Source organism: Chrysemys picta, chromosome 6 (assembly GCF_011386835.1).
Source record: "Chrysemys picta bellii isolate R12L10 chromosome 6, ASM1138683v2, whole genome shotgun sequence".
In the NCBI taxonomy this organism is placed as follows: Eukaryota; Metazoa; Chordata; order Testudines; family Emydidae; genus Chrysemys; species Chrysemys picta.
This window is the reverse complement of record NC_088796.1, coordinates 42524617-42545940: the sequence shown is the minus strand read 5'-3', so window position 1 is coordinate 42545940 and position 21324 is coordinate 42524617. Positions and strand designations below refer to the sequence as shown.

Genomic DNA, 21324 nt, shown 5'->3' with positions numbered 1-21324 from the left:
TTTGTTGTTCACCTACAGCTAGCACCTAAGTCTATTTTATCTAACAATGTCTCCAAACAGCTTCATCTCGTCGTTGGATAAGATGGAGGACAGAGGACTGAATTTTGTGGAACTCCAGGGGTAAAGGCTGTTGAGCTGCACATTCCCATTGTGATACTCTGGGATTCTGTCTGAGAAGAAGGAGTGGAGACACATCTGGCCATTTTACCTTGCAACCTCTCAAAGACAGGATAGCAGTATTTGAAGATAAAAGAGGAGGAGGCGTTTTGTGTCTCGCATGTACATGCAAAAAAAAAAAGAATATGTATAGAAAATATGGGAGCAAGACACCTAATATGATGCTACTTTCATCCTTATTAACATATTCAATATTGTAAATCATGATAATTGTTTGGAAGGGGGAAATACTTTCCATCCCATCAGCTATTGTTGTTGGCCTGTAAAACACTCATTACCATAGTTACATGTAAGTTTGTAACTGGGGCTACAAAGTTCAGCCAGCAATGTCTGGCAAAATGTGCCAGCACTTTTTAAAGTGGGGATGCCAATTCCAGTGTTTTTCTATTATATCCTAGGACTCTTTACTACCAAAGAAATTGTAGAGTTTTTCCAGGTCCTTGTATTTTTCTCTGTATTTCCTTGACAGCATGTGTCCTCTCAGCCCTCTGGGGAAGAAATATTAGAGAAGGTCAAAATGGCTTCCTGGCTGAACACTGCACAATCAGGGCACTGAAAAAAAAAGTGCTCTGACATTACCTTTGGCCTCCTGGAACTTTCTCCTCCAGTATATATATTTACTGCATCTTAAGCCTTTACCACAATCTCTCACTTGAGTCACGGCTCATTTCTAAGATCTTTAATTACCATAGGCCATCATTAAGTGGAAGTGACCAAACCTTTCCATACTTCCACAAATAACACCTGCAAAGTCTATAGAGATTTACATTTCTCCATCATGCCAGCAGTAGGTCACAATACTCTAAACAGAGCAATTTGTCTTAGTATTTGATTCTGAGGGAAGAGGGGATTCTATAGGCCTTCAAAATGCTGTTTTAATGGTGGATATTTTGGTATTTCTTTAATAGATTCCTGTTAGAAGACAAAATTATAACAATGGAGAAGAGGGAAGTTGATGGAATCAGCAATACCAGACATGGTAACAGCAGGACTCACAGCTAAATATCTCTGCTGCCTCTTCATCTGGAACAGTCTTTGTGCTTATCAGTGCTTAATTGAATCCTTGAATCATTTTCAATTCCACTTCAAAGCCCTTTTTTACTCTCAGGCCTATGATTTCTAACCTTAGGCCACATGATACCTTCTGGAAGCCCAGTGCAAAATGCACATCAAAGCCCAAAACACACAGTGAGGGGAAGGCAGTGATCATTCTCCCTGAAATTGGCCGTTCACTTTTGCCCTACCTTATTTACAGATGCTGCTTGCAAGTTATTACACCTATATTGGTTTGTTTTTGCATGCACATATTCGAATTCAGCCTTGGTGACAGCAGGCATAATTCCACTGAAGTAAACGGAGCTTATTGTAGGGCTGAACTTGGCATTTAGACTGTGATAGTCTGTGAAACATGTGATGCTAAATGATTTGTATACAAAATAATACAGTGAAATACATTTTCACTGCCACCTAATGTGATGCTGAAACTGATAGGAAGCAATAAAACAGGGGCCTGATTGTGTGCTCTTTTATACTGGTGTGATTCTGTTGCCTTCAGTGGAGTTACTGAGGTGGGGTGTGGCATGGATCAGAGTTTGCGTCTCACCCCCTGTCAGTACCCGGCGCAGGCCAGGGAAGCTAATGATCCAACTAGCGGACCAAATTCGATGATGAATCCTGGTCGCATGCTACCTGAGACATGTTGCACATATGCTAAGAAGAATGGCGTTCTCCTTATTTATGTCAGTGTGAGAAGAGAGACCAGGTGTTTCAGAACAGTACGGCTCCCAGAAATTAATTGATTTTAGGTGGCTGATTGGAGAGGTAGAGTTTGTGTGTGTTTTTTCATGCTCTGAGTCCTTTTCAGCTTCCCTGTGAACTGGCAATGGGGCATGGAATCAAAAAATACACCCCAATGCTAGTAAACATTTTCATGAAATTGGATCAGTATAATGGTGTTGATTCGAACAACTGGCAATAAAACAGGTACCCAACAGCACCTGGATTCAAATCGATTGCAGCAAGAAGTAACAGGTCAAAAATGTTCACTAACTAGCAGGTGCCCTCTATCATAGAATATCAGGGTTGGAAGGGACCTCATGAGGTTATCTAGTCCAACCCCCGCTCAAAGCAGGACCAATCCCCAGACAGATTTTTGCCCCAGATCCCTAAATGACCCCTGTAAGGCTTGAACTCACAACTGTGGGTTGAGCAGGCTAATGCTCAAACTCCTGAGTGATCCCTCCCCTCCCCTTCAACAGTTTGATCACCTAGTACAACTCTGTTTTTTGGATCATATTAGTGCTTATGTTTGCGAGCTAATCAATACACTCAGAAATTATTGCCATTGTAAATTTGTTAGTGGAAGTTTCCAGCTTTTTCCCAGGTGGTAATATTATTTGCCTGAGGAGATGTTTCTATCTGCTTGACAACTAGCTACAAAAAGAGAACATGCTTGACACAGAAAAAGCCATCCAGCCCAACTTCATGGTTTTATTTTGCGTATATCTTAATCCCACCTTCCTCCTTTTTCATTGCACTGCTTTGAAACTGTTGTGTGACTATATAACAACAGCTACTGCTGACATGTTTCATCAAAGAGCCTTTTCTGCTCATTTCCTCTCTGAAATCATGGCAGGGGACAATGACATCAAATCCATAGTAAGAATGCCCTTCCTTGCACTGTGGTTGTTAGTGACACAGTATTGCATAAGAATAATAAAGACTAGAAGGAGTCAGATGGCACTTCATGGAAGGACCCCTACAAATCCCAGCAGAACATATCAACTACTTCATCACTCTTGCAGCAAATACCAAAATATTTACCTTTTTTAAAATGAGGCATTTTGAAGGCCAAAATAGGCCCCTCTTCCCTCAGCATTGAGTACTAAGACATAAGTTGCTATGTATGAAGCAGTGTGACCCCAACTGCTAGCCTGCTGCAGAAATGTAAATTCCTGTAGACTTTGCAGGTGTTATTTGTGGAAGGAAAGAGAGGTTTGGTCCTTGTGTTCACTTCAAGATGGCCCATGGTGATTAAAGCTTTTAGAAATGAGTAGTGACTCAAGCGAGAGATTGTGATAAAGGCTTAAGAAGCAGTAAATATATACACTGGAGAGAAGCTTCAGGAGGCCAGTAATAATGTCAGAACACCGTGCTTTCAGTACCTGGTTTGTGCAGTATTCAACCAGGAAGACATAACGTGGCCTGTTCTAGTATTTTTTTCCCAATGGGCTGAGAGGACGCATGCTGTCAAGGAAATATTTAAAAAAAAGTACAGGAACCTTCAAAAAACCCTCTGGTTTCTCTGGTAGTAAAGACTCCTGAGATATAATGTGCAAGCAGTGGAGTAAACATGCTGGAATTGGCATCCCTACTTGGTAAAAATGTGCCTGCATTTTTCAGACATCGCTGGCTGAACTTTGTAGCCCTGGTTACAAACTGACAGATAACTATGGAAATGAGTATTTTACAGGCCAATAACAATAGCTCCTCGGATGGAAAGTATTTCCCCCTTCCAAAGAGTTGTCTTGATCTATACAGCACTGAATATGTTCATGGAGATTAATGCAGTATTGCAGTAGCTGGCTAAGCACTAATTCTATGTACACATTACTGCATAACGTTTGTTTGCACATACATGCAAAGCCAACCTTTGTAATCTTCTAATCTCCCCATCTATAATCACCAAGTCCTGCCGTCCTACCTTTTAGAGGTTCAAGGTCCGAATGGAAATGACGCCATTCCTTTATCTCAGACAAAATCCAGAGGGTTGTAATGTGGTCCCCCACTTAAACAGCCTTTACCTGTGGCGTTCCCACGGGTCAGTTCTCTCTCTTGAGTCATTAATCATCTGCATGGGGCTGCTCCAGGAGCTTTTCAGATAAAATGGGCTGAGGTGCCAGTAAGAGTTGGATGACACCTCCAGAGCTCCTTACATCCAGTGTGGACTGCACCATCTCCCAGCTTTCTGATTCCTCATCTATCTCAGCACCGGGATGACAAGCTTCTGGCTGGAGGCAGAAGCTTCAAAAGACCTGCCTTCCTCCATCATATCCCTCTCTAGCAAGGATATTGCCCTGAAGTTGCTAAACTGATCCACAATCTTGGGATTGGCGGGGGAGGGTTGGCTTTTTCGTTGTTATTTGATACCCATAAAATTAAACAGAGCCCTTGAATTTTCAAAGCAACACCGAGAAATGAGCCATACATTTTACAGTAAAATGCCCCTCACTTTTTTCAAAAATCTCAGCCAAAACGATTACCATGATTTTATGATATCAGCTATTTGATTCTCTGCTTTAATGAACTTTCCTGGCCATTTGGTTCTAAACAGGATTTTTTTGTTTGTTTGTTTTTGGTAGCCATGTAATTCACTCATTTAATTTGTCACTCATTTGATTCAGCATATTTATTAACCCTATACTGTTTTTTCACCCACTTGTTTTACCCAACATATTCAACTCACTAATCTGCCCCCCACTTTTCACTCTTCCTTTCCCTATAATTTCATCTCCTTTCCTTCCCATACTCTCATCAACGCTTCCTTCTCTTCTCACCCCACGCTTCTACTGTCCTTTTTCTCTTGCTCCTTTATTCCAACTCTGGCCATACCTTCATGGCCACCCAACCTACATTTTCAGTCCATATAGGGTCAGTCCAATGAAGGGATTTGCAGAACCGAACAGAGCCCTTGAGTATGAGTCCACTTTCTGAATTGGCTTCTCATTGATAGACAGCCCAGGTAATTTGTTCACAGTGATTTGTTTTTTCAAAGCCGAAAGGCTGCTGCATTCAGTACCAACTAATGTTTTTTTCAGGGTGGGCAGGGTCATTCCTAGGTATACTGAATTATTTGCATTAATTTTAAATTACTGCCCAAAATCTTCATTAATGCAGACTTAAGGTTCAACAACCTGTACCTCCGTAAGGGCCCATGAGTCTAGAACCCAGGCCTAGAGCACTGCTAGGAAGCTAGCATCTCCATACTAGCACCCAGCAGCAACTGCAACCAGGCTGTGCACCCCTGCCCATGAACTGGTGTGGTTATAGACCATGGGAAATCCAACCACAAGGGGTCTGACAGGCAGCAACCTCCTGGCTCCTGATTGGCTTCCCACCTATATAACCCAAGGGTTGTTCCAGGAAGTGCCCAGGTAACAGTGTGGATCTCTTGTAGATGCAATGACTATTCCTGCTCCTGAACTCATCGCTTTGATCTTGGCTTGATTTGGACTCTACCTCCTCACTTGGACTGTGAAATAGGACTCTGACCCTTGGTATAGACCGCAGCCTGAAACCAGACTATGACGTCTTCTGCTACTCCCAGCCTCAGGTTTGACCCAGCTCTGACTCTTGGTCCTGGCTGCCCATGTTAGGATCCTGACACCCTAAAACCATTCCAGATTGTGAAATGCACCAATACTTAAACCTCTGGAAAATAGGAAATAAAGAGTTAAGGTACAACAAAGTTATACCTCTGAGAACATGGGCACAGAGGCTATCGTAAGGTCTCCCAGCCCACACCCTCTTAATGCTGCTCCCCTGGTGTTGGCAATACATCAGGCACAGTGACGAAACCAAGCCTATCCTAATAAAATCTGCCATTTTCTCTGTTGTGCTGTGTTATGTCCTAAACATGCTCTATGAACTTGCCTCTTCATCCACTCCTACTGACCCTCCTGGTGTCAGCTGTAGCTGTACTGCTCCCAGCATAAGTTGCAGCAAATTGCCAGAGCTCACCCTGCCATCTGAGGGGAGGTGCAGCTCCAGCTAGGGCAATCAGGGAATCCCTTTTTTCTAGATTGTGCCATGCAGGAGCGTGGGGTAGATGAGCACAATGACCCCTCTTGGGTCTAATACAGAGGTCCACAAAGTGTGGCACATGCCCCTAGGAGAGCATGGAGGAATGTCCGGGGAGGGTGATGGATCCCGGGCCAGTCCTCACAGGATTGGAAAGGGAACGCCACTCAGCCCCTCCCCACCCCCACCTCTGCTCTGGTCCCACCCCCAGCCTCGTTCCTGGCTCACAGCCCTGCACCTGGCCCCATCCCCAGCCTTGCGCCAGCCCCCAGCCTCGGCCGCTGGCTGCGGCTCCCTTCCCAGCCCAGGACCAAGGCCGGGAGCAGAGCTGCACCTGGCCGCAGCCCTGCTCCCAGCCCCAACCCCACCCTCAGCTGCGGCTCCAGCCTTATCCCCCTTATCCCTGGCCACACCCCCACCACAAGTCATGGTTCCACTCCTGGCCCCTGCTCCTGGGGGTGGAGGGGTGTGGACAGGGGTAAGGGGGGGCACAACCCTCAAATGTTTGGGGACCACTGGTCTAAGATCTAAGAATGTATGAACAATTTTTTCAAAATGTCTAAAAAGTTTAAGGCTGTTTGGTTGCTGCTGACTCCTCCAGAAGCTGCTGTTGTTATACTATGTCAAGAAGGTAGAGGAATATCAGAGTGCTTCATCCCTTTCTAATACTCCACCGCATAGTCTGAACCCCTGCCAGAACCCCACATCTGTATAGCCATTCACACAGTGCCCTGATCTCTGTTCTCTGTGCCACACCATTAGCCAGGGAGTTCTAGCAATCTGGTGGCACACATCACACTGCCCAAAAGGCTCAGTAAGGACTCACATAGGGAATCCCTAAGACAAGAATGAACAGATGTTAACATCTGGCAGGTCTTTGGTGGTTTTGTCTGGAGCAGAAGAGGAGGTTGAGTGTATGCGGTGCCTGGTTTGTTCATGTTCGCTATGCCTGACTTAACTTCAACCTTCATCCCAGTGAAAACAAGGCCTAAGAGTTTCCCTCACACTATTCTTGGGCACTTCTCTTACTGTCCTCCACATACTTGGGAAGGGTACAGTCCTTGAGGGGTCTCTCAGGGACTTGTTGGAGCATTGCTCAAAGGGGACGGAGTTAAGATTGGAGTGTGGGGCGGGTGTTGTAGAAGACATTACCGTAACTCAGTATTTCCCAGTTTGGGGAGATTTAAGTGGTTGTTTTACCTTAAGTGTTTAAGTATTGGTGCATTTCAAATTCTGGAAGGTACAAGGCACTGCCAGTCAACCTTAACTCTGTGCTAATGAAATTTGTGGCAGTGAGTTCCCCTTGTTTCCTTGAGGACATTATGGTAGTGCCAAGCTAGTTCCTCCCATATCATCCTGGGCCTACCCCACCATAACGAGTTTCCTATCCCAGGCAGACACAGTACTGCCTGCCAAACTGTCCCAGGGAGGGACTTAGGCAGATGGATACAGGGCATTCGTGGGGTTCTGAACTTCCTCAAAACTGCATGCACCAGTCACACTTCCAAAAGAACCCCCATTGTGTCCTCCAATGGCTAGCAAAAGGCAAGTTGACAGCACAAATGTGCACCGAACCACAAACTCAAGTGCGGAGGATTTGAATTCATCACCCTTGTGTTCTAGGAGCAGCACTTGTTCCTTTAAGATCCCATGGGAGTACATTACTCCCTTAGTGTCATCCACCAGGGAGTTTCTGAGGAAACACCTCATACAGGTGCAAACTGTCTGTAAGCAAAGGTGCTAAAGTTTTTAGAATGCAATTAACTTTTGAAATATTTTTATACTGGAGCTTGGTACCATTCAGTGGCTGATCTCAGGGGCATTCCGTTCTCTACATTTAATGAAGATGACAAATGAGATTTTCCCAGCCTCTGCACCTAAAAAGTTAAGAATTGGAAAAATATTATAAGTAGCTAATTTTAAAGGGGCTGTACCTCAGCAACTCCATGGCAAAACTGGCCCCTTTCAATACAAACTCTACCCCAGCCCCTGTTGTATACCAACTTTCAAAATAATATCCCTGTGCACATGGGTTTTAGAGCAATTTGAATATTAATAATCAGCTCCTTATTGGGGGTTGGGATCTAAGGAATCCATGTACCCAGTGACCCCAAATTTGTACCACTAATTATACCTTTGGCCCTGACGAGACATAGCAATTTTCAGAACATCTGAGTAGGTAGATGGCTTTCAGAACACTTTGAAATATTAACTCTTAAACCAGAAGCTTTGCTCATGGGCCAAAATTTCCAAAAGCAGCCCTTGTAGAATGCATGTGGAGTGGAACTAATGCATGGAGTGCGCATTTCTCGGAAAGCAGCTGAAGGCTCGGGTTCAATAGCTATAGCATGCCACCTCAAGTTACCTGTTGTCAGGCTGCCTGCAAACAGTCTCAGTTGCAACAGACCCCACTCTGCCTCCCCAGTCCTACTGCATGTACACAAATAATGTTTTCTGGTTCATCATCATGGCTCAAGTCACACTGGAGATCCAACTTCTACCCTGAATAACCTTTAAAGCATTGCTGCCCCAAAGGAGCAGTGGGTGCCAGACACTAACTGAGCTCAAACAAGAGCAGGTGATATCTGTTTGCGGAGGATCAGAGTCATAGGTTGAGCCCCAGATGGGCATATAAGATGTTGTGAGAATCATAACCGTAGGATGTCACATGATTGGGGGGGGAGAGAAAGGGCTGAATTTTAGGAACCCCTGCTTCAAATGACCCAGAATTTGGACCACAAATCCAACCCCAGAACTACCTGAGGCACAGCAATTCTTAAGACAGTGCCAGTAAGCATGTGGATTTTAGAATGCATAGAAAAATGGGCTGTTAAACAGTAAGGTAGTCACATCATTAACAATAGTACTTCTTCTACCAGCCCACGATAATGGAAGATGTCTGAATAAATCACCTGTGCTGCTTTGAAAAATTCCACCCTACATATTTTTAAAAGTTGCAGTCTTGTTAGTGCTAGGTGCTTAAGATTATTAAAAGTGAAAGCCAACCTCTGGTTTTGCTTTGCACCATTTGAGTTAGGATATGTTTTGCTTTTTGCATTTCTCTTGGATTGGATAGAGAAGTTATGCTAGTAATAATGACTTTCTCGTCATTAGAGTCAGTTTTATTTTCTGGTTCTCATGTAGTGAATGTGAGGTTGTGTTGCATGTGCATTTCCAATAGTGCAGAATCTTAAACTTAAAAAAAAAACCCATGACATTATTTTAAAACATTGCATGTTAGGTTTCATGCAATTCGCATTTCGTTCACAAAATCAAAGTGTTGGTATAAGTGGTTCCACACACTGCTGTTGCACCCCCTTGTTTTGGGACATGACATTGCAAGGCACTCCCTGCCTCAGTTTACAAGGTGTGGCAGCAGATCTGGAGCAGGGTGGCCTGAAGACTAAACCTCACTGGTAGCCTGGCCCTAGCTGATTTTCTTAAAATGGGGGTCTCAGGGCACCAATGCCTCCAACTGGAGGCCAAGACAGCCTGGTCGACCCTGTCATGCAGCTCCTCCCACTAGAACTTTGCCTGCCTTGGGGCAGGTTCTTCAGTGGACATTAGAACTTATCTGGATTCTTCCTATAAAATAAAGTATGGTCAGGAGCTCTGACTTTCCAACATCATGACTTTCACTACCCCCTAAATAACAAACTTTCTCCTTTCCATGGAAGTACATGATCCATGATCCTGGAATGCCCACAATAGATCTCTTCAGTCTCTTCACTTCTGCTGCAGACAACTCTTCTCCTCCGATGTACATGTAAACACTAAAGTGAGGGCCCTCAGAGCCATGAACTGGTGCTATCTGGTTTTCTGCTTTCATCTGCCCAGAGGCTTCAGGATCTGCGCCTGCAGACATTCTACCTCCCCTTCCAGCTCACTGACTCTCCAGAGGAGATGACCCTTCTCCTGCAAAATCTCTTGGGCCTGGTCTACACTAGGCGTTTATGTCGAAGTTAGCGCCGTTAAATCGAATTAACCCTGCACCCGTCCACACTGCGATGCTATTTAGTTCGACATAGAGGTCTCTTTAATTCGACTTCTGTACTCCTCCCCGACGAGGGGAGTAGCGCTAAATTCGACATGGCCATGTCGAATTAGGCTAGGTGTGGATGGAAATCGACGCTAATAGCTCCGGGAGCTATCCCACAGTGCACCACTCTGTTGACGCTCTGGACAGCAGTGCGAGCTCGGATGCTCTGACCAGCCACACAGGAAAAGCCCCGGGAAAATTTGAATTTGAATTCCTTTTCCTGTCTGGCCAGTTTGAATCTCATTTCCTGTCTGGACATCGTGGCGAGCACAGCAGCACTGGCAACGATGCAGAGCTCTCCAGCAGTGATGGCCGTGCAGTCTGGGAATAGAAAGAGAGCCCCAGCATGGACTGATCGTGAAGTCTTGGATCTCATCGCTGTGTGGGGCGATGAGTCCGTGCTTTCCGAGCTGCGATCCAAAAGAAGGAATGCAAAGATCTACGAGAAGATCTCTAAAGACATGGCAGAGAGAGGATACAGCCGGGATGCAACGCAGTGCCGCGTGAAAATCAAGGAGCTGAGACAAGGCTACCAGAAGACCAAAGAGGCAAACGGACGCTCCGGATCCCATCCCCAGACATCCCGTTTCTACGAGGCACTGCATTCCATCCTCGGTGCTGCCGCCACCACTACCCCACCAGTGACCGTGGACTCTGAGGATGGGATACTGTCCACGGCCGGTTCCTCAGACATGTTAGGGGACGGGGAAGATGAGGAAGGAGATGAGGAGGGCGAGGCAGTTGGCAGCTCTCACAACGCTGATTTCCCCGACAGCCAGGATCTCTTCATCACCCTTACAGAGATCCCCTACGAAGCGTCCCCAGCCATTACCCCGGACACAGAATCTGGTGAAGGATCAGCCAGTAAGTGTTGTAAACATCTAAACATTTATTTTTAACAAAACAGGAATATTAACAATTAAAAGAATGGGTTGTTCATGATTAGTGTGCCCTAGGCGCTTAACGGTTTAGTAAGGGGCAGTGCAAGTTTTGAAAAGAAATCTAGCAATGTCCGGTTTTCAGTGATTGTCCTGCACAAGCCGCTCTACTGTGTATTCCCTGCTACTGCAGCTACAGTAAAATGCGGTCTATATGTGCGGGGATAGAGCAGTAATCCTCCTGGGACATCTCGATGAAGCTCTCCTGGAGGTAACTTGAAAGCCGTTGCATGAGGTTCTTGGGGAGAGCGGCCTTATTGGGTCCTCCGAAGTACGACACGTTGCCGCGCCACGAGATTATCAGGTACTCGGGGATCATTGCTCTGCACAGCAGGGCGGCATACGGCCCTGGTCTTTGGAGGCTTTCCCGGAGCATTCTCTCTTTGTCGCTCTCGGAGATCCTCATCAGGGTGATGTCGGCCATGGTGACCTGCTTTTAATTAGGTAGGGGAATGTTAGTGTTGGGACTGCTTTCCCGTTCCTTTACAGAACTGTCACCGCTGGTTTGCAGCCACGCGGTGGAGGCGGGAGAGGGGCAGCCGAAAGGGATCATTCCCGGGGACAGCCGCGAGGGGGTGGGACAGGGGCAGAGTTCCCGCTTGCCGGATTGCTGGCAGCAGGGACTGACATTGATTTAAATGTGAAATGAGGCCAGTGGTAATATAAAAGTTTTAAACTGCCACAAGTGTACGGCTTACCATGTCTGCCTGCAACAGAAATTCCGTTGTGCTGCCTCGCTTCTCAAATGTGCTGTTCAAGACCCCAGGCACAGAATGCGAAGGCCGAGAATTCGACCTTGTGCTGAGTGCGCATGTGAAAGGTGCTGTGCATGGTCTTGTTCACAGAGAAAGACTATGTTCTTTGTTCACAACTACATTTATCTTTCAGAGGAATTCACTCCCTTTTTCCCATTTCCACAGCCCCGTCTGCGACTGTCTCACAACCTAGCCTGGAATCACACTCCCAGAGGCTAGCGCGGATTAGGCGTAGGAAGAAGAGGACACGGGAGGACATGTTCTCTGAGCTTATGGCCTCTTCCCAAGCCCAGGCAGCACAGCAGACCCAGTGGCGGGAGAACTTGACCCGAATGCACCAAGCCAACATGGATCGGGAGGAGAGGTGGCGGCAGGAAGACCAGCAGGCGACTCAAACGCTGCTTGGACTACTGAGGGAGCAAACGGACACGCTCCGGCGCCTTGTGGATGTTCTGCAGGAACGGAGGCAGGAGGACAGAGCCCCGCTGCAGTCCATCTCTAACCGCCCTCCCCCGCCACCAAGTCCCATACCCACCTCACCCAAAGTGCAAAGAAGGAGAGGCGGCAGAGTCCCTGCTAACTCTCACTCCACCCCTGCAGAGAGCTCTAGTAGCAGAAGGCTCTCATTTCCCAAAATTTGAAAAGTTCTTTCCTTCCCGCCTGACACAAGCCCACGTCCAAGTTTCACCTCCCAATGCCATGTGTAGTTGATAATAAAAAATTCGTTTCTGTTAACTACTGTTTCAATCATGTTCTTTTGGAGGAGGAGGGGAAAGGGGGTTGGAAATTGGACAGGACAGTCTCCTTTGGCAGGGTACATAGTCGGGGGCAGGCACAGCAGCAGGGCACATACACAGTGCAGTGATGCAGTGACTAGTTGCCCCGGTTAGTCTGGGAGGTTGTTTTGATGTAATGTTGGGGGGGGTGGGTTGCTCTGTGACTTTGTGGCGGGGGAGGGCAGTTACAGATCTTAAGCGCCGGTCCTTAGACAGGATCACAGAGCCACACAGCATGGGATCTGTAACCGTCCTCCCCCTGCCACAAAGTCAAATAGACCTCCCATACACACAGTCCCGATCAGGAGGGGTGACAGGCTCCGTTGAAACAAGCATCCCACCGCAGCGGAGCCTGTCAATCCTTGAGTTTAGAAGCTGCATTCGCATCACAACACTAGACCCGCCCCGCACCACAGTCTGCGTCCCAGTTTTAAAAAATTCCCGCTAAAACAGTATTAAAGAAAACGGTGTGCTTTAACAAAGTAGAACTATTTTTATTTCGACACGTGTGTTGGAGGGGGGGTGAAGGGGGTATGTAACTGGATAGGATAGTCAACATTACCTGGGTAAAGAAACGGGGGCAGGTTTAGCTTCTCAGTACACAAACTATAAAATCACAGGTTACCCTGCTCACTCAGGAACTTTGCTTTCAAAGCCTCCCGGATGCACAGCGCTTCCCGCTGGTCTCTTCTAATCGCCCGGCTGTCTGGCTGTGAGTAATCACCAGCCAGGCTATTTTCCTCAACCTCCCACCCCGCCATAAAGGTCTCCCCCTTGCTCTCACAGAGATTGTGGAGCACACAGCAAGCTGCTATAACAATGGGGATATTGGTTTCGCTGAGATCACAGCGAGTCAGTAAGCTTCTCCATCTCCCCTTGAGACGGCCAAAAGCACACTCCACCACCATTCTGCACTTGCTCAGCCGGTAGTTGAAGAGTTCTTTTTCAGTGTCCAGGGCGCCAGTATAGGGCTTCATGAGCCAGGGCATTAGCGGGTAGGCTGGGTCCCCGAGGATGACTATAGGCATCTCCACATCCCCAACAGTTATTTTGTGGTCCGGGAAGTAAATACCTTGTTGCAGCCGTCTAAACAGACCAGAGTTCCTGAAAACACGAGCGTCATGAACCTTGCCCGGCCATCCCACGTAGATGTTGGTAAAACGTCCCCTGTGGTCCACCAGTGCTTGCAGCACCATGGAAAAGTATCCCTTTCGGTTAATGTACTGGGTGGCCTGGTGGTCCGGTGCCAGGATAGGGATGTGAGTTCCATCTATGGCCCCACCGCAGTTTGGGAATCCCATCGCTGCGAAGCCATCTATGATCGCCTCCACGTTTCCCAGGGTCACTACCTTTGGCAGCAGTACATCAACGATTGCCTTCGCTACTTGCATCACAACAACCCCCACGGTAGATTTGCCCACCCCAAACTGGTTCGCGACTGACCGGTAGCTGTCTGGCGTTGCAAGCTTCCACAGGGCTATGGCCACTCGCTTCTGTACACTCAGTGCAGCTCGCAACCGGGTGTCACTGCGCTTCAGGGCAGGGGACAGCAACTCACAAAGTTCCAGGAAAGTTCCCTTCCGCATGCGAAAGTTTCGCAGCCACTGGGATTCATCCCAGACCTGCAGCACTATGCGGTCCCACCACTCAGTGCTTGTCTCCCGTGCCCAGAATCGCCGTTCCACGGCATCAACATGACCCATTGCCACTGTGATGTCCTCGGCGCTGGGTCGCCTGCTTTCTGACAGGTCTGTGCTACTCTCAGACTTCAGGACATCACCGCGGTGCCGTAGCCTCCTTGCCTGACTTTTCTGCATCTGCCTCAGGGAAACCTTTATGATAAGCTGCGAGACGTTGAGAGCGGCCACAACTGCAGCGATGGTCGCAGCGGGCTCCATGCTCGGAGTACAGTGGCGTCCGCGCTGTCAATGACTGGAAAAGCGCGCGAACTGTTTTCCCGCCGGCGCTTTCAGGGAGGGAGGGCGGGAGTGATGGACGGATGACGACAGTTTCCCAAAAGCACCCTCGACTCATTTTGTTACCCAGAAGGCATTGCCGGCTACACCCAGAATTCCAATGGGCAGAGGGGACTGCGGGAACTGTGGGATAGCTGACCACAGTGCACCGCTTCGAATGTCGACGCTATCACCGTTAGTGTGGACGCACAAAGTCGAATTACTGTCCTTAGTGTGGACACACACGTTCGACTTTGCAATATCGATTACAAAAATTCGATGCAAGTAAAATCGAACTACTCTCGTAGTGTAGACAAGGCCTTGGTGTTCTTCTTCCACTTGCTCCCATTCATACTGACAAGGAGCTGCAGTAACTAGCGTGTTCCCTGTCTCCACATGGGACACTGTTCGAGTTTCTACTGAGCACTGCTCATTTCCCTATTTGAGCTCCTTCCCTCTAACACCCATTTTGACACAGAGCACAGCCAGCTCCTGGTCACATAGTGCACACTGTTGTTTCCAGTGCTCCATTTCCAGCCATTCCTGTTCCTGTTTGGTCACCTGAGCTATGATTTTCTGTGAGGTCTTGAGCTTCTCCAGCTCTTGTCCAGCCACCAGCAGCTGCTCGTGTAAGACCTCAGCTTGGCCCTTTGGTTCCTGATAGCTCCTGTGAGCTGCTTTGCTATGGGCTTCTGAACCTTTCCAATCTTCCTCAGCCCAGTCACAAGTTTATGGCTCTGGTTCTAGCCCCTCAGCTTCTTTCCTCAGTGTTGGAACCTGCACAACATCCCTCTTTAGGAGGGCCATGACCCTGACAGTCTCTTCCCAAAATTATGGGCCCTCACTGTTTCTCTGGTACTCCAACCTATAATCATCCCAGTTGTCCTTGTACTTAAATTTCTACATTGGTCACGGGATAGACCTACATCTCCCCATGCATGCAGGAGACGTGAATAGATAAGTGTGTGTCCGTTCTCTTGGGGAGAAGTTTACTCTGCCCAAGATAAGTCTGTCCACATCCCAAGTCAACTAGGGCCTCTACTTTTACCTCCCCCATACTCAGTGGTTCAAGATATGGAAGTTTTCTTTCTTTGTTCAGGAAGCATCCCAGGCCACTGACCTTGTTTTAGTAACAACCCAGGTAATTGCACTCCATAAGCATACAATTCCTCTGGAGGTGCCCAGGTTGCCCACATGGGAAGCATGCTAACCGGCCTCCTTGCCCATCCCCACAAGAATTGCCACCAGGCTGAAATATTGACCAAAGCATCAATGACCCTTCATGGATTCTAGATTTGGGGTGATCCAAGATCTTTCTTTTATATCTAGTTATTGAATATGTCTCTAGTTATTGGTATCTTTTCTATTTTAATAATGATTATATTTTTATGAACTATATAATTACATATAAATTAGAATAGCGTAGCTGAAGCCGACGTATCTTAGATCAATTTACCTCGCATCCTCACGGCGCAGGATTGACAACCGCAGCTCCCCCGTCGACTCCGCTTCCGCTTCTCACTCTGGTGGATTTCCGGAGTCGACGGGGAGCACGTTCGGGGATTGATTTATCGCGTCTAGACGAGACACAATAAATCGATCCCCGATAGATCGATTACTACCCGCCGATCCGGCGGGTAGTGAAGATGTACCCTTTGTTTCCTATCTTTTAACTGGTGTACGTGGAAGTGGTTTCAGGATCATCTAATGATCCTTAATTTAATTTTATGACAAGCCTTTTGTTATCTTAATCATCCTGCCTCTGTTTATAAACAAACTCCCTGCCCCAAGGGCAGAAGCTGTTAGCAGCACAGAACTCATCACATGCCACACTCAAGCTCCATCTGGGGCTAAGATGTGCACTGTGAGCAGACCTCAGGTACAAAACTATGGCTCGCATGTGCTGAGCGCCCCCTATTTTTTTTCCATGGGCGCTTGAGCCTCAGCACACCTATGGAGTCAGTGGCTGTGCTTGGTGACAATAACACAGGGATGAAGTCGTTTATCATTTCAAAGTGAAACTAATCAAATTAATAAGCTGATAAGGAAAAAGCAACAATAAATGAATCATTTTCAGAGTAGCAGCCATGTTAGTCTGTATCTGCAAAAAGAACAGGAGTACTTGTGGCACCTTAGAGACTAACACATTTATTTGAGCATAAGCTTTCGTGGACTACAGCCCACTTCATTGGATGCATAGAATGGAACATATAGTAAGGAGATATATATATACACATACAGAGAACATGAAAAGGTGGGAGTTGCCCTACCAACTCTGAGAGGCTAATTAATTAAGATGAGCAATTATCAGCAGGAGAAAAAAACCTTTTGTAGTTATAATCAAGATGCCCCATTTCAGACAGTTTGACAAGAAGGTGTGAGGATACTCAACATGAGGAAATAGATTCAATGTGTGTAATGGCTCAGCCATTCCCAGTCTGTATTCAAGCCTAAATTCATGGTATCTAGTTTTCATATTAATGCAAGTTCAGCAGTTTCTCGTTGGAGTCTGTTTTTGAAGCTTTTCTGTTGCAAGATTGCCACCTTTAAGTCTGTTACTGAGTGACCAGAGAGGTCACTCAGAGTCTCCTATTGGTTTTTGACTGGTATGATTCCTGATGTCAGATTTGTGTCCATTTATTCTTTTGGTTTGGCCAATGTACATGGCAGAGGGGCATTGCTGGCACATGATGGCATATATCACATTGGTAGATGTGCAGGTGAACGAGCCCCTGACGGTGTGACTGATGCAATTATATCCTATGATGATGTCACTTGAATAGATATGTGGACAGAGTTGGCATTGGGCTTTGTTGCAAGGATAGATTCCTGGGTTAGTGTTTTTGTTCTGTGGTGTGTGGTTGCTGGTGAGTATTTGCTTCAGGTTGGGGGGCTGTTTGTAAGCGAGGACAGGTCTATCTCCCAAGATCTGTGAGAGTGAGGGATCATCCTTCAGGATAGGTTGTAGATCTTTGATGATGCGCTGGAGAGGTTTTAGTTGGGGGCTGAAGGTGATGGCTAGTGGCGTTCTGTTATTTTCTTTGTTGGGCCTGTCCTGTAGTAGGTGACTCAGCCCCTAGCTTTTTCCACTCCAAAACTGTCTTAAGAGTCAAATGTTCCCATCTAGAATAGCTAATTATGTAAATAATGTTCTCATCAGATAACAGAGATGATCTGGTGCAAGATGTACATGCACACAACTCCCATTGACTCGCAGGCTTCTTGTATGATATGGAGACAACAGCTTTGACTAAAAGGAGAGGCAGGTTCAAAGACAAGACCAGGTTCTCTGCTGCACCCAATTTCCACCAGCTGCAGCAGAAAGGGATTCTATTGGAAGCTGGTTAAAGTTCCTTGATGCTCTGCCTCTCCTCAGGCACAGTTTAGAGTGGCCTACGGGCCACTTTAAAAAATGCCAGCTGCAGTGGATCCATAAGACTACCACACTGACTGGGCATCTGCTCCCATGCACTGCTGGTAAGTCCCTTCTCTGCCCCAGCAAACCCCCAGGATTGTCAGTATGAAGCAATCAGAGCCAGGGCTGAAAATCTGGCCTATTAATTTTAACATTTTACTGCTGGAAAGAATTTAAGAAGCTAATTTAAGAAGCAGTAATGGTAAAATAACTACATAGAACACAATATACCTGCTTGAGCAATAAGCACCAGTAGAGAAACAAAGTGAACACTGGTTTTAAGTTCTTTTTGGAGAGTAATCTTTTTCAGGGATTGGCTTTGTCTCATTTTGCTCTCACTTAGTGTGGTGTAAAACAGGACTGACGACTTAATTCAGTGGAATTATACAGGTTTAAAAATGAGGTGAGAACATGGTCTGTAGAATGTCTAGTTCTGTGGTGTCTGTTATAAACCTGGGAATACAAACAGAGCTCTTTTTGTATATGAAATGAAATTCTTTTACCTTCTTAAGGAATATTCTCAGCCATAAAGAGTTATAGGCTGATAAATACAAGGAATGTCAAACAGGCAGTTTCATTATTGATTTTTTGTAGTAAAAAGCCTAACATTAGAAAAGCATGAAAGATGGTGTAGTGTGAATACAGTGCTTGGAAAGGTCCCAGACAACCCTGGAAATGACACTTATCTATTTATTCAACAAACAGGTACCACACAAGGACATATCACCCCACCAATGTAACTTGTAGTCGTTCAGTGTCCTGTGACCACTCAGTCCTTGGTCTGTCTCTTGTGACAGACAATGGCTGCTGATCAAGGCACTTTGTGAATTAGAAGGCCATTCACTGTGAACTCAGCTGAGACTACTTCATTTCACATAATCCACCCAACAGCCATCAAATGCAAATAACTCAGTCACAAGTGACCTGGGCTGGATTCAAGCAAGTGATCCCTGAGCATACAGTTCCCCCTCTTGTAGATTCCACATACTAAATGCGCAGATGTACGTAATATATGGGACATTTCTACATTGATAGGATGATGGACATAATGGCCTAATTAGGTCTTCTTGTCTTTAACATCTTTCATTCTCCGACACCCAGAAGGTTACTTTAAAAACTCCCATTCTATTGACAAAATAGAGTTCTGTAGAGATAAATCAATGGCTATTTAACATTAAGTGCCAAAACAGATATCCTAGGACTTCCTTGGCTTGTGCACGTTCTCTCTATGTAGCATGTTTATACCCCTTCCCCTTCTTCCTCTGAAAAGTTTACATCCTATAACATTTAGGCCTCAATCCAGCAAAACACTAATCATGTGAATAGTTCCATGGAAACGTAGCAAGGGAAACAAAGTCAAATAATATTTTACATGGTTTGTTTACCATTAGTGTAAAGTTGTCAGTGGGGAAAGTGAGTTGGAATGAGAGCAACAATAAAAGGCGCTATCAAATTACACTGTATATAGCTTTATTCTTTTATAGTAGCAACATTCATAGCCCGCTAGTTAGATTGTGTCATCATTTCTGTCAAAAAACCCTATTCCACTCATGGGCTTATATCTACAGCACATTTCTTTAAAAAAAAAAAACAGCAAAGCAATTTCAATAAGATATTATGTTTCACTTCCTGTCATAACCTATAGTCTAGTATTGCTGTGCATAGTTAGGAGCCCAGAAGTGACTGCTTTTCATTGGTGGGTGAATTAAGTGTTTCGAGATGAAAGGGTTTATATAACTGTACCTTATATTATTATTTTAAAATAGCACAAGAACAACATATTCTTAAATAACCACAAACCTCCAGCCAGGAGGATTTCTTTGCAATTTTGTATAAATAATGATGTGCTTCCAAAATGAGCCTTTGTATGCCAATTTCCAGCCTGGAGCAAAATTCTGAAGCCAAGTTATAACTTCCTGAAAATGAAGACTCATTATGAAACACCAGTGAACCTTTCACCATGGCATTGAGAATGGTACCAATAGGTGAAATGATTCTGAACAAAATCTGATCCACATTGAACCTTTATAGCTTATTCTTATGTACATGAAGACCATTTTATACTGCCGTAAGTTTAAAGGAAATGTTTAGCCACTTTAAGGTCCCTTTACATATGATTTAGTGTAAATGAGAATCAGTCTCCCCTCTAAGGTGTTGGATCCAGCAGCTCTGGAAAACACTCAGCTGTCTCCATACATAACTGTGGTGTGCAATGCACTCTGGGGCATCCCAGACAGAGGAACCCCACCCAGAGGGTGGCTGTCAAAGTAAATAGATTCCAACTTTGAAGCTCATCCTGCAAGATTCTAAACAACTCATATAAAGTGCTTGCAAGGCCATGCCCTCTATAAACCCCGGTAAGCAGTCTCAGACTGCAGGATCCGGGAAACTGAAGTGTAGGTGGGACAGCCATAGATGATTGTGCCTAGGGACTGGGAGCCTTGTGGAATACTGAAGCGTGTAAGGCACATTGTTGGGAACCAGAAGCCAGGCAGGCAGAGAGAGTCACAGACAAGAAAGTACACAGGTGCCAGTTCATGTCCAGGGGGTTGATGTAATGGGTTGTGTCTTGTTTAAAAGCACACAATAGAAGTACAAAATTTGCAAATGGCACTATTTCATTCTGACTGTTTTCTTCTAACTACTTTGTAGCACTGCTAGTAATACATAGCATGTTTCGCTAGTGGAGAGTACTGTGAACAAGTCAACAGGATTAATACACTATAGGCTTGGTGTGTTCACAAGAAATATCAACAGCATCATAGTAGCTGAAAGGAGACCTCTCAGAAGATGAGGAAAAGCTATGATATGCTGGAAGCCTGTCTGGATGGCTGAGGGAAGAAGGAGCCAGGGTACTCTAAATGAGGTCATGGGGAGTGAAGGATTCTTGCAGGCCTGGGTTTGCATGAGTGGCTAAATTATCCCCCTCCTATCTGAAGTGAGTCTACTGATCATTTCAACTTCACTCTTACTACTAAATAGAGTAAAGCACAAATTGGGCTCCCAGATCATTACTGCAATGGATTCTCTATTTTTAACTTTCATAATGTGTGTAAATTTCCAAAGTGCAAATTTGATGAGCCTTTAAATCTTATTCTTTGATCTTCAGCACATTTAGGGCATGACTTAAATCACAGCCTCCCTTTTTGCATCTGCCAGTAACTATAGACACAATTACTAGTAGGTTCAAATGAAGATATGTCTAGCAAATGACTAATTATTTCATTGCTCCCCCAAATCAGACAGTTAGAGCTCTGCATAGCCTAACTTGCATTCGCAAAGAGTTGCAGGAACAGTTATTTGCACACACAAAATTCTAAGTGAAATTGGGAAGACAAGGATGCTTTAATAATTAGGCCAGTCTTCTGTGGTCAGTGAAATTATTTGGAAATATTTTCCCTTTATGTATAGGAAATTATTTTAAATAGGTCATTGAGATGCTGGATGTTATCCACATTATGTTCCCTTTG

The 21324-nt window shown here is 45.6% G+C and overlaps 1 protein-coding gene across 1 annotated transcript; it reads left to right on the top strand.

Moving 5' to 3' along the window:
• The first annotated feature begins 10160 nt into the window (after positions 1-10160).
• On the top strand, positions 10161-12443 carry LOC135984265 (uncharacterized). The gene is made up of 2 exons (XM_065599048.1): positions 10161-10879; positions 11874-12443. Exons 1-2 carry the CDS (start codon positions 10303-10305, stop codon positions 12347-12349), a joined length of 1053 nt encoding a protein of 350 aa, XP_065455120.1. The 5' UTR covers positions 10161-10302; the 3' UTR covers positions 12350-12443.
• Positions 12444-21324: the final 8881 nt, after the last annotated feature.

Bases quoted from the DNA above. Each gene is read 5' to 3' on its own strand.
- LOC135984265 (XM_065599048.1), top strand. From the start codon at position 10,303: ATGCAGAGCTCTCCAGCAGTGATGGCCGTGCAGTCTGGGAATAGAAAG. The intron at 10,880-11,873 runs GTAAGTGTTGTA...CCATTTCCACAG, and splicing joins ATCTGGTGAAGGATCAGCCA to CCCCGTCTGCGACTGTCTCA.